This window comes from Manacus candei, unplaced genomic scaffold, assembly GCF_025592945.1.
Source record: "Manacus candei isolate 608988 ecotype Guabito, Panama unplaced genomic scaffold, ASM2559294v1 h1tg000018l, whole genome shotgun sequence".
NCBI lineage: Eukaryota > Metazoa > Chordata > Aves > Passeriformes > Pipridae > Manacus > Manacus candei.
In genome coordinates this window covers 6988860-7002520 of record NW_026138066.1, presented here as the reverse complement: position 1 = coordinate 7002520, position 13661 = coordinate 6988860, and the positions used below count along the sequence as shown (strand labels likewise).

At 57.7% G+C, this 13661-nt stretch overlaps 1 protein-coding gene across 1 annotated transcript; it reads right to left on the bottom strand.

The window, feature by feature from the left end:
• Positions 1-396: 396 nt before the first annotated feature.
• Positions 397-10965, bottom strand: NPTXR (neuronal pentraxin receptor). Its single transcript, XM_051784232.1, has 5 exons — positions 10197-10965; positions 3350-3572; positions 2970-3214; positions 2505-2684; positions 397-2102 (listed from the first exon to the last, which is right to left on the bottom strand). The coding sequence occupies exons 1-5, from the start codon at positions 10758-10760 to the stop codon at positions 1878-1880; spliced, it is 1437 nt and encodes a 478-aa protein (XP_051640192.1). The 5' UTR covers positions 10761-10965; the 3' UTR covers positions 397-1877.
• Between the last annotated feature and the right edge of the window lie 2696 nt (positions 10966-13661).

Below are 13661 nucleotides of genomic sequence, written 5' to 3'. Positions count from 1 at the left end.
TACTTAATTAGATTTATACTTGACATGAGCTCCTTGACACCACGTTCTGACCTAGAGGCCATGATTTCTCACTGGTTTCTGCTTCCTGTTGTTGAGATGGGGGCTCCTCCTCTGTGGAGAGGTGCTTCCCCCAGACCTCATACCGCACCAGCAGCAGCCTGTACCCCATGCTGCTCTGCAGTGTGGTAGATGAGAAGTACCCAAACTGTGACACCATCTCCCTGCCCCTCTGGAGCAATGATACCAGACCCTTGCAATGATATTTCTGTAATGCCAGCAATGGGCCCAGCCATCTCCCTTCAGGGATGCAACCCTAATCATCCCAGGGGAGGACACCTTGGCTTGGGCTGGTCAGTCCCCTCCACCCCCGCAGCGACCTCGCACCCCGTGGGAGGCTCGAACAGAAAACATCACGTTTATTGTTCACGATCAGCTTTACAAAAGAAATGTCCCACCACAGGTGCGCGTCAGGGGCCCCGTCATGAACGTGCATTAGAGAAAGCGCACAAGCCAGCGAGGAAGAGGGGCAGCTCGTCAGGGTGCACAAAGGTCACAGTGTTCCCACTTGGCACAAAGGCTGCACCCCATCCCTGCCACGTCCTCCCCAGCAGGCTGAGCCACCCCAGCGCTGGCAGAGACCCTACCTGGGGGGAATGCTGGGTGGCAGGGCTGTCCCTCCTGCCAGCTTCGCCTCCCCCAGGGGCGGGGGTGGCTGTTGCCCAAAGCACAAAGTGGGACTTGGGGTAAGGGGGGAGCACTGCAAGCTGGACACTGCATTGAGCAACCATGAGAGCCCTGAAATAACCCCCCCACCCCACCCCAGACACACACACATGTGCACATACACACACACACATATTGAAATGTTGGTGACCACGCAGCACGGAAACAGTATTCTCAGGCACTCCACAGGGGAAACACCAGCCCACCCCATCACCCTCCCAGTTCCAAGGCCAGTGGCAGCCCTGTTCCTGGCCAGGAGCAGCTAAAGGATGGGGCCTGGGTGAAACCAAGGGCAGCAACCTGATCCGGTAACCAAAAGACTGGGGGATGGGTGGCAGGGCTCCTCTGACCACCACCATCCTCCATCTCCTTTTTCCTTGCTTTCACTCCCTTCGATGGCAGTGCTGCACTCCTTCCCCCTTGGCCTGCACTGGAGGACATGCTTTGCCCCATTTCCCCCATTCCCTTGGTGGCCGACCAACCACCCAACTGGAAGAGAGTGGGGAATGCTCTTTTCCAACTGCCTCAAAAGCCTGGCTCCCCTCAGGCAGCCCTGCCCAAACAGGCAGCAGAGGCAGGGGAAGGGGTGCAGAATGGTGAGTACTGCCCACTGGCTCCCTGCTATTCTCCCTTGGCTTCCCTGGGGTGATGCTTGAAAAACCAGGGCAGCAGAAGAGGGGATGGGACTGGAGGGGAGATCCTAGAATTCGGGCTCGTAAAACCAGACAGTGGGGTTGCTAGAAATAAATAAGGAAAGGGGATATATTCAGGGAGTGCCTGCACCCTGGCATCCCACTGCGGCTGGACTGCACTTGGGATAGACAGAGTTCTCCTTCCCATTCCCTGTTGGGGCTGACAAGGTGAGGACCCTCGCTGTACCAGGGACACCTGCAGGTACAGCAATATCCACTCAAAACAGAAGCAGGGCAAGATGAGACCCAGGAGCAGGCTTGTGCCAGGGGTGGGGACAAGCCACACCACCAGCACAGGGGTAACAGGGAGGCTTGCAGGGTCCCCTCTCTCTCCTGGGACACCAGTGTGGGGGCTCAAGCATCACCCTGACAAGGCTTACTGGTCTGAGAGGGGAGAAAGGGGCTCCCTGCTTTGTGGTTGCCACTGGGTTCCTCGGTGCTGGGGAGAGGGCTCGGCGCCACTCATGCCTTCTTCCCTTCCTCACATGCAGCAAAGCCTGCCTTGCTGGCACCTCCAAAGACTTCCACCGCCTGGTCGTCCCACTGAATCACATTCCCTTGGAGGTGAGAGGTGCAGTTGGCCAAGCCCAGGATCTCCACTGGTGCCAGCATGTGGTCCCACACGCTGAACTGCGCCAGCTCCCCCACGAAAGCCTGCGTGGCATCAAAGCGGCCCCCCAGAGTGTCCTGGGAAAGAGCAGGAGAGGTGATTGGACAGGGATGAGCACAAGAGGAGGAACATGCACCCAGTGGGCAAAAAGGGCAAGAGGGAGAGGGAAAAGTTTGGAGAGAAGCAGAGCTTGATGCTTGGTGGCAAGGAGGGGAGGGGATGGATGTGTGGAGGAGATGAAAGAAGATAAGACAGGGAGCAAGTAGAGGCCAGAGGAATAGGGAGAGGGAAGAGGAGACAATGAGTGCACGTGGCCAGGCTGGAGGTCAGATGAGCAGGCAGGAGAGCCAACATGCCACGCTGAGCACTCGTGCCCACACCACCCCCTGCCTTTGCCCCATTTGGGGGCTTTTCCCCCCAGCCAGCTTCCCACCAGAGCAATGCTAACTGGCAGTTCTCGGTGTCGAGCTGGTACATACCTGCTCCTGGCCCAGGATGATGACACCCTGGGGCTTGATGGCATGCCAGGAGGCCAGGTTCTCGCCGGTGCCCCGCTGTTCACCATCCTGGTATGCCGACCACTTGCCATCCCGGGTGGTCCACGCCACGCAGATGTGGTGCCAGGCCTTGTCCTTCAGGCTCAGCGGCAGCTGGGCAACCTTCCGGGGAAGAGCAAGTGGGACTGCGGGGGGACCCCAGTGTCTCCCCAGCCCCTCACAAAGCAAGTGGCGCACTCCCATGGCGGTGACAACCCAAAACCTACAGACGTCCCATTGTGCTGCTTCTGCCTCTCAAAACCCACCTCAGTGAGCCATCCTCCCCACTCTCCTCCCTCTCCCCATACGCCTGGGCCCTTCCTCCCAGCTCCCCCATACCAGTGTGGGTTGAAACAGGGAACATGAGAGCAGGGACTTTTCTCCTGCCCCTCCCGCAACCCAGCTGACCTTGTCATTGATGAGCAGCTCCAGGGGGTTAGTGCCCCACTCCAACAGCACAATCTCATTGGCTTGGCTTGGGACAGAGTAGGAGAAAGGGGTGCCGAGCCCTGCCAGGGCCTTGGACTTCAGCCACATGCAGATGGTGAAGGCGTAGAGCTCCGGCAGGCTCTTCTTCATGCGGGCATACATGTAGTTGTTCTGCACCGGGATGGTCACCTTGAAGGCATCAGGAGGGCTGTAACCCAGCGGTCCTACGTGCCAAGGATGGGGAGGAGAGAGAAGGGTCAGCACCTGTGGAGGGTGACCTGTGCTGGGGTTCTCCTGGTGATACACTTTGGGCTAGGGACCCCCTTGCCCCACCTCCATCCCCATCGAACAGGACTTACTGTGCTCCAGCTCCGTCACCCGGTTCTGGAGGGAGTTCAGCTCCTTCTCGATGTTGTGCTGCTGCTGGCTGTGGTCAGTGTTTGCGGCCTGGCGCTCCTTCTGCAGGGTCAGGATCTTGGAGAGGAGCTGTTCCTCCAGCTGCTCCATCTTGGTGTGGAGGGCATCGCGAGCAAATGCCGGGGCAGTGGGTGCTGATCCATTGGTGCGGGCTGGCAGCTCCTGCTGCACTCAGCGGCAGCCACGACAGAGGGGAAAGGAGGGAGAAAAGAGAAAATTCAGGGAGGTGTCACTGTAAGAGGTTAAATAAGGACATGCCCAGCCTGCAGCACTACAGGGAGTGCTGAGATGACAGTCCCATATCCGCACTGGGGTCTCCTCCAAGAGCCTCCAGCTGACTTTGTACCTCCCCTCTCAGAGCCCCATTGAGATCATTACTGCAAAATGAAGCTTGGCTGCTCTTAATGACTTTCTGCTGCTTCAGAAACAGAGCAAGGATGGGATGTTTGGGTCATCCCTTGGCTCTGCTCCGGCAGGCAGCCTCTCACGATGAGGGAACAATGTGGGAAGGACCTTGGAACTTCCACCCCTGCTGCTCTGCTCGTGAGGCTGCTTACCTATGTCGGGCACATTAACATCACTTAATGGGGCTGTAATCCTCTTAGCTCAGCTCAGCTGGCATGCGGGGGTGTGTGCACGTGCCCAGGTTGGGCAGGTAGCTCTCTGTAAGCCAGCCTCTCCCAGGCCTTGTGGATGCCATGGAGAAGTGGGACCAGTGGTGAGTCTGTTGTGTGTGTCTGTTCTCAAGACATGACCCATCACCTGGGCACATCAAGCATGTCTTGTCTCATCAGGGTTAACACCCAGACCAAAACTCTTCCCGTGGCAATTCTAACATGGCACCTGGTGAATATGCTCCCAGCTGCTGCTACACTCTGCAAAGACCCCAGATCCTACCTTACCAGAAGACTCTATCCTAGCTGGAAGAAAATCAGGCTGGAAGGGAGAAGGTGACCCTTTGCCATGTTTGTGGGGTTTCTCTGTAAATAGGAGCCCTCTCCTTTCCCCATGTCCTTGGGACATTAGTCTCTCTGCCACGGGTTCAGAAAGATGGTGACCCCCTTCTCTGTTGTTTCCAGACCTTCCCAAAGGTGCTGGAGCTGCCTTGGGTGCTCCAGCACCGAGAGTTCTGCACAGCTTCTTCAGCCCTGGATATTCACGTGGCTTACACTGGAGGGACATGGGGGGATGCCATTCCTGTTGGTATGAACAGCCTCCCCACGGCCTCAGAGCTGGCCTGGAGGAGGTCAGCACGCTCAGCTGTGGTTATGGCTTCTAGCTTTTTCTTCTTCCCTACATCCTGCTTTTCCAAACTGAACAGGACCTGATAATCATGCACACAAAGCTGAAGGGGGGAATGCCTGCCCATTTCACCCCCAATCTCTGCTATCCATCATGAACAACTGAGATGAGAGGCTGGAGGAAAGCCAGGTTTGGCTGGGCAGGATACAGCCTTGGTGGATGGGAACTGCAGGGGGAGGAAAAGCAAGAGCATGGTGTTGGTGTGAGCACAAATGTACCTGCACTGGGCTGCAATGTACTCAGGCTACAAATAAAAGGGAGGCTGTGATGTCCCAGGGTCTGCAAGAGGTGCCAGCAGGGTCTGTTGGGGCAAACCCACAGGTTCTGTGAGGAAAACCAATCCAGAGAAGCAAATCCCAGCATGGGAAGAGAGGCTGTGCAGGGGACATCTGTCAGCCCTGACCAAACGCCAGCTCTCGCTGCCGGCTTGCTCCAGCAGCACTAAGGATGCTCTTGCAGAGAGCAGAACCTCTCTGGGAAGGGAAAGGTGCCTGGCAAAGGGCATCCTACCTTTAGTCCCTGTAAAACAGGGAGGGATTAGCCAATGGGGAAGGGGCTTTAGGTCTTTCGCCTTTTTTTTTTTTTTTTGGAGAAGACTTGGGGATCTGCTGGTGAGGCAGGATGAAAGGCAGGGGAGGGCTGGCAGGAGGGAAGGAAAGGTGAGTGAAATGGTTAATTCTCATCCTCCTGGCAGGGACAGTTCCCACTGGTGGATGCCTGCATTTGTACCCAAGCAGAGCTGCCTGGGTTGGCAGAGGTGGGATGGGGTTGCCTTTGCCTCTGTGTCCACATCGCACGGGCTGCAAGAGCTTTCCTCATCCTTTCAGGCCACCCGGCTACAGCGGAGGCTGGTACGCTCCTGTCTGCTGCACGCTTTGGTTGCTCGAGCTGCGGGTTTGGAGCCTACGTCCCTGCTTCATGCACGGCTCCATCTGTTAATGACGAAAAAAGAAAAGGCTGGGAGCTTTTGTCACTCTCACTAGCCCCCAGTAGCCTGCCCTACATTATTCAGTAGTGACTGAGTGCTTTTTTTACCTCCCTCTTCCTCCTGCTTTTCTCCCTGCTGCTATTTTCTTCCTTCTGTAACTTTTCTCCCTATGGCCTTTTCACTTATTTGGCTTTGGAGCGTCTCCTCTTGATGCTCCCCTCTGTGCACACACATGCTATCTCTCCCTTCTTGCTCAATTTCTTCCCTTTTCCCTGAGTTTTTCCCCTTTCAGCCCTCTCTCTAGATCTTGCTGGCCACTCCAGCATGGCAGCCAGTGCATGGACAGACAGATCCACACGGCCAACTGAACCATTGCTGACCCCCTATTCCTTCTGGAAAGGAATGTAGCCAGTAGCCTCATCTGGCAGAGTTTCAGGGCCATCCCAGTGGACACCATTCCCACCCCCACAGCCAGACCATGGCTGGACAGGAGACTGGACCCCATTCTACCCCATGCAGCTGAGATGTGCCGGGTGATCCCCTTGGTGCAAAGGTGGGCTGCATCCCCTAAACCATCCTCCTCATCTCCAAGCTGCCGCTCAAGCATCTTTCTCCCAAACCAAATTATTTGTAAAATTATTAATGGTAGATGTGCAGCTGTTATTTACCAGTAGCCTTGGGGGGGACGAGAAGGGGGGAGCGCCTTCTCCCCGGCTGTTCGGCAGGCACCCGGCTCCCCATCTGCTGCTGCGCAGGCAGCAGGGGAGTGGGCAGCGGGTGCGGGGGAGGCTCGTTTGATGCTTTTTGGCCACTAGAACGGGCAAAAAAGATTGAAAGATGCCAGGTAATATTAATCACTTCAAATGTCAACGGCTGCCGGGGGCTGGGGAGGGGGAGGTGGGGTTGGGGGTCTGCGGCAGCCCCGTTGGCGTGTGCTCGCTGGGGTTGTAGCCCTCAGTCGGCAAATGCACTTTGATTTACATAAGGAGATCAGAGCCTCATTTACTAATGCACCAGCAAATCTGCTGCTCCCCCTCGGCCACCAGCACACAAGTGCCCACCTTAGCTGCTGGGACAGGGCAGGCAGGACCACGGGATGCTGCCTCAGCACATCCCAGGGATCGTGATGGTCACCTGGGTGCACGAACACAGCAGCCCCATTCTGTTCCTTGGACCCAGGAATTCTTCCAGGCTGCACAAAACTCCTCTGTGCCTGCCACCCCGGGATGCTCACTGCTGCAGGATGGCACACTTGCTGCACCACTCTTTATTGGACCCTGCCACCTTTTTGGACCCGAGCAAATCCTTGGGGTTCATTAAACCCCAAGAAGGAGTGCATGGGGTAGAAGACAAGCAGGGATGCATCAGCCTCTCCTTCCTCCTAACAAGGGAAGAGCTCACCACTGATCCTGCTCCCCTTAAACCTTGCTCAGGGCCTGGGACTATCAGAATTTGGGGATTTCCATCCCCACACTGCTGGAGATGGAGACAGAAGGAAGGCAGCTAGGTCACTACCATTCCCATTCTCATAGCCAAGGGTTTCCTGCCAGCAGCCAGGTCACCAGTCACACCGGCACAGCCACATGCTGGCTGAGGAGCAAACAGGCTGTTACAGTTCTGCCAGGTTCTCCACAGAGCCCACCAGTCTGTCTCCTCTCCTGCTCCATCTCCTGCAAGGGATGATGGGAAGAAAGGGAGCACCTGCATCTGGGCACAGCCTAGAAAGCCAAGGTGATTTCCTCCATGCTCTGTTTCCATTTGCAGCAATAACTAGAAGTATGGAAAAGGACCATCTGAGCCCCCTGGCTCTGTATTCCAAGATGCACTCAAGCATACAGACATGAGCACATGCTGAGAGAAGGGGGGAACCCTCAAAACCAAGACAAAAAAGCCTAACTAGGCTACTGTGCATGAGGAAAGGACAACAATCCTTGTAGAGGGTTGGGAAGAGGTGAGGGAAGAAGTCCCCATGTCAGTGTTGTGACAATGCAAGCCCATCCCTGCTGAAATGGCAGGGGACAAAGAGCGAGACTGTGGGGTCCCTCCCTGAATCCTCCCCTGGGAAGTCTTGCTGCCATGCTGACAAAATTAAGAAACAAACGTCTTAATAGGTTTTGCAGTGCATGAATAAATCTTGTTATGCCCTACAGACAGAGCTGAGAGTGCCTGGATTAGAACAGCAATCTTCTACCTACCCCCTCCTCTCAGTACCAACTCCAAAGCCTCCAGCAGTAATCCCTGCTGGCAATCTTACCTGGAGATGCCTTGGGATGCAGCCTTCCCAAGGCAGCACATGGCATTTTGTGTCATCCCTCTCCTGAGATTAGGCCACCACAGACTTTGCAGCATTTTCTCTCCTCCCCAATGGGTTTCACAGAGCCTCCAGCACACTGGGAGCCACCCCGGGACTGTCCCCATCCAGGTCACCTTTTGGGGTGATCACTGCCAGAATCCAAGATAGCTGTGGGGGCTGGGGGTGCCTCCCATGTCATGGGGTACCCCAGGAAGGCTCCCAGGGCTGACAGCTGCAGCCATGTGGGACAGAGGTGTGCAGGTACCCCACCACGAAGCTTTAGGTGCCTGCTCCTGGGGCAGGGGGAGGCAATCCAGGGAGGGAAGGCACAGGCAACCATCACTGGATGGCTGAGGTGTGACCCCAGGGCTTGGCCGGCTGGGCTGTGGCCATCCCTCCCAGGGGTGTGATTCACACAGGTGGCACATACCAGGCAGGAGCCAGGGCAGCTGAGGTCCAGCCCACTTGTGACACGCTGCCCTAGTTCCTCATCCGGCAGGGCTCACTGAGCCGCGGGGTGCTGTGTCTCCCCTGCGAAGTATGCTTAGGACCCTCAGGCTCCCGGCAGCACAAAAAAAGAACATTTTTGGCCACGTGCCACTTGGCTTCCTCATCAGTATGTGCATGAACCTCGTCCCAGCATTGCTTCAGGTTCCCTGGGGGAGAAGAGCCTGCTCCGACCCTTGTGAGCATCACCCTCCTCCACCCCAAACCTCCCGCCATCATCAGAAAACCCAGGACAGGGACCAAGGCAGCTCAGAGATGGTGCTTCCTCTTGGAGGAGGGGGAGAGGATGGTTGGAGAACAGCTAAAGGTCTGATGGTTCCCAAGATACAAACTGATGTGCTGGGTACCATTCCGCCATGCATCACCCGGTCCTCAAAAACACACAGGTATATGTGTGCAGGGACTTATTTTCTCCCCTTTGTTCCTGGGTAAGCACACCAGTAGCACTATCCCACTCTTGGGAAATCATTTTTTGGGGGTTGCAGGGGGGGTTTTGTGGTGGCTCTGTCCCTCCCTTTGGCTGCATTTGGCTCTGGGCAACATGCTCAGACAGGCTGCACATTCCCATCTCCCTGCACATGCCTGGCATGCCTCTGTGTTTCCTCTTGTGCCTGTGTGTGAGTTACCCTGGCAGCTCACAGGTGCTTCCTCTAGTCTCCAGCTCATTTCCATCTTGCATGCATGTGTTTGTCTTTCGCTGTCTTTCTATCCCTGTTCGTATCTCCATCCATTACAATAACACTCTCTCCCAACCTCATCCAGCCTGTGACCTTAGTGGCTCAGAATTTCCCCACCCATTGCCTGCTGCCACTGCGTGCATGTGGCTATAGCGAGAGAGGCAGAAGCCCAAAGCTGAGGAGAGGGACTCCATGGGATGCTGCCCCACTCCCAGCTCCACACTCCATGGAGGAGTGGAGAGGGCAACAGGGAACTGAACAGGAAGATGAGAAGGCTGAGGACTCACAGGAGGCTTCTTGAAGGTGGCTCTGACACCTAGCAGAGCTCAGGGGTCTGCTGAGCCCAAATAAATCAACACTCACATGCCCTCCATGATGTGCCCCATCACAGATGTCACGGTAGAGCCTTTAGTGCCAATGGCTTGTGGACGGGCCAGGGCTGAGCCTGCTGGGCACACATTGCACAGCCACTACAGAGTGGGGATCAGGGGTCTGCATCCGAAATGCCAACAGCCCAATGCCGCAGGGATGGGCACAGCAAGTGACTGCAGCTGCACCCTTCTCCCTCCGGCTCCCATGGACTATATGGGGAAGAGGTGCTGGGCTCTGCACTGCACTCCACTTTGTGAGCAGTCCCATTCATAACTGCGATGGCATCAGATGGGATTTACCTTTCTGCTAAAGGGCAGAGTCTGGCCCTGAGCTGCCAACCTGCTCTGGAGGAGTCCTTGCAGGTGCTATGGGGCAAGCAAAGTGCCCTACCTGGGTGCAGACAGGGGGGAAAGCAGAGCAGCCCTGGCCCCTTGGGACTAACCCTGTGCAGAGGGAAGAGACGTGGGCTGAGGGCAAGCCCCTTGCTCCTGAGCAGAAACCTCAGGGAAGAGCAGGGCACAGACAACCTTCCTGAAGCCTCATGAGAGGGATGAGCTGGTTCGGGGTGTGTGTGGCTGCATGCCTGGGGAATGGTACATGTGGGAGCATCGCCCCAGGAGCATCATCCCCTGGGAGCATCCTTCCCAAATCCCCAGGAGCGTCTTCCCCTGGGACCGTCCCTCCCAACACCGCGGGAGCATCCCTCGCACCTCTATCCGGTCGATGCGGTCCTGGAGGGTGCGGACAGCCTCCTCCAGCTCCCGCACGGCGGGCGGCTCGTCGGGGGGGTGGCCCATGGTGCCGGGGCGCGGGGCGGCGCGGAGCCCGGCGGCGGCGGGGGGCGCGGCGGCGGCGGGGGGGCTCCGCAGGCCGCCCTCGCAGCGGCTGAGCTTGCCGGTGAGCTCCCGGATGGTCTCCTGGTCCATGCGGATCCGCTCCTTCTGCTCCAGCGCCGTGCGGCGCAGCTGGGCCGCCGCGCTCCGCAGCGCCAGCAGCTCCTCGGGGCCGGCGGCGGGGCCGGTGCCGGTGGCGGGGCACTCGGTGCTCAGCGGGGTGCAGACGAAGCGGCTGAAGAGCGGCGGCCCCCCCGGCAGGCGCGGCCCGGCGCTGGCCAGAGCCTCGGCGGGGCCGTGCAGCGCTCCCAGCCCCTTGTCGGCGGCGGGCAGGAGGGCGGCGGCGGCCGAGTCATTGTCAGCGGCGGCGGCGGGCGCGGCGGTGCCGGCCGGGTGGACGCTGGCGATGATGCAGATGATGGCCCCCAGGAAAGCCAGCATGCCCGCCGCCAGCAGCACCGCCAGAAACTTCAGGGTGGCAGCGGCGTGGGGGGCCCGAGCCCGCGGACGGCGAGAAAAACAAAGCGGGCGGGGATGGAGAGGGGGAAGGACGGACGGAGGGGTGGATAGATGGACGGGCAGCCCGGAGGAAGCCGGCGGCGAAGGACGGTACCGGCAGCAGCACCGGCGCCGGGGCCCCGCCGCGCCGCGCCGCGCTTATATGTGCCGGGCGGCGCCGCCCGCACCGCACCGCACCGCCCCCGCCGCCGCCCCCGCCCCGGCCGTGCCCCTCTCAGCGATCCCCCTTGCTCCCGAGCATCCCTCGCCGGGATGCAAGGGCGAGGGTCCAGGCGGGGGGAGGCGAGCGGGCAACGAGCCCCGGAGACGGTGAGAGGAGGGGGGGCACCCCGGGGGCACCTGGGGACGGGGCCAGCCCTGGCTCGGGCTTGCTGAAATCAGCCCGGCGGGAGCTTCTGGCGAGAGGATGCTCCTCCGGGACAGCCCAAGGGAGGATTTTTCCCTGCGAGATGCCTAGGCTGAAAATAAAGGGCCCCTCGATACTCCGAGGGTTCGTGCCTCGTAATCAGGCATTCCCTGGGAGGGTCTTTTGGGCCTTTCCCTCCTTGCCTTTCTCTTAAAAATTAAACCAGCAACTTTCCAGCTCTTGGAAATGCCTCTCTGGGAGGGCACAGAGTGGTTGTCTTGCTCTCCCACCTCAAACAGGACTGTTGCAGAGAGCCTCACCCTCTGTCATGGGATGCCTCACCCTCCAACCTGCACACCTGTGCTATCCATTTGGGAAATAAATGCCCATGTTTAATCTTCCCCCACCATTGCTCTGTTCTAAACCACTCATAAAGGAGATACTTCAGATAACCACTTTTTTCTTGCTCAGACACCACACTTGCCCATGAGACACAAGCTGTGCCATGCCCTTTCCTGTTCCCCAGGCACATTGGAGCCTTGGCAACACAGCTCAGCCAAGCCAGGAACACAGGAGGGAAAGCGAACAAAATTGATTTCAAGCTCTGCTCAGTAATGGCAGGAAATCCTTTTTAGCCAGCAGGGAATCAGCAGCATGTGTGTTTAAAACAGCTCCAGTGCTGGATATGAAACACCAGTAAAGATTACATCTTCTTTCCCCCCAGGCATATTTGAGTGGATAGCAAGGGAGCCAGAGCTACAAAGACTTCTCAAATTTGGCTTCATAGGAGCACGGAGGGGAATGCTGCTGGCAGGATACAGTCACCCTTTTTCCCCATAGAGTACATTGTGCCCCAGCCCATCAAAATCCCTGGAGCCACCAAGAGACTCATGGTGTTGGGAGGCTGTGAGGAGGAGAGGAAGACAGATGGGGCGGTTAAGGAAGAGAAAGAGATGAAGGTAACCATGAGGAGGAAAGGTGGAGGTGGACATGGAGCAGGCTGAGCCGGTGAGTGTGAGGAAAGCCCAAGCAACAAGTGTTTGGCTCTGGCAGCAAGGCCAGTGCTTCGGGAGAGTGAGTGCTTGGTGTGCTGGGACGAGTGGGCACTGGTGTGGGATGCAAAGTAAACAGAAGCCTGCACTCCGCAGCTTGAAGGGAGGCCACCAGCCTCCAACCTGCCCCTTCCTAGTGGTGGCAGGGGATTGCACCCCCCACAGTCACCCCCTGCCTGCAGCATGCCCACCCCTGGCAGTGGCCGGGCAGGAGCAGATTCAAAAGGAACCCATGTGAGTGCTGGACCAGCCCACCCTGCCTCAGAGTGTGCAGGTCCGGGGGGGAGGGACAACCTTTGCCTGCATCCCTGTGAAGAAAAGTGCTGTACACCTCTACAAAGCTTTTTGTGTCCCCAGTTGGGGAAAATGTTGCTATGCTGGGGACTTTGCACTGTCCTGGACATCCAAATTTTATTGCCAAAGGCTGCAGGATTGTGGTGGCAAGGTTTATACCTCTGTTGGGTGCCACTGTGGTGGTGAGTGGGGTGAGTGAGCCCCTCTGCACCAGCCCTGACCCACTCACCCATGCTGGGACGTGGAAGAGTTGGGTATCACAGCAGGGCATGGCTCACTGCTCCTGGGGTCCTGACCTCTCCCTCAGCAGGGACCACAACTTCTTCCTGGAGATAAAAGAGGTGGCAAAAATAGATTTTCACAAGGGGTGATGACTCAGACTGGTGAGTAGCCAGAGCAACCTCCCTGTCCCATGAATAACAATTCAGAGGTGCTGGATGGGCCAGGACACAGTGCTGCTGAAACCCTGCCCTCCAGCAGGTGACAGGCTGGAGGAAGGCAATGCCAGGGTTTGGGGAGCCCTGTTTTGAACGGGATTGGTGACAGAAGCTGGATTTAACAAGAACTCATGGATTCAGCCCAGAGGGACGGGGAGCGAGCTACTAAGGGATTTTGTTCCATCTAATTAAGTCTGGGGCTGGCAGCTGTTCCCAAGGGGTGGCTGCTCACAGGGCAAGGCAGAACAAGGGGCTGCCCCGCTGTGGCCCCTGTGTGAGAGGGAGATTTAGGATGGACTGCTGGCATGAGGGAAAGGACACCTGCTGCTCTGAGGCTGCCCCCATCCAACCCTCCTTGCAGGAACAAGGCAGCCCCACCCTAGTCAGAGTGAAATCCTGGCCCATTCAGGATGCTCAGGTCAGCAAAGTGGTCGGTGTGAGGAAAGGGGAGAGCCTTTTCCCAGGGGAGGGTAACCTCATGCCTCTGGGGTGGGGGATTCCCTCCCAGGGCCACCCTAATGACATAAAAGGGCTCTTCTGCTGCTGCCACTCCATGGACCCAGCTCCAGTCTCCTTAGACCAGGAGCCTTCAGTCCATCTTGCCTGGGGATCTGCAGACTCTATATAGTATGGAAATCCTGATTTCTCTCATTTCCAGGTCTCTCAGCCCTGCAGATGTGACTCACATCACCTT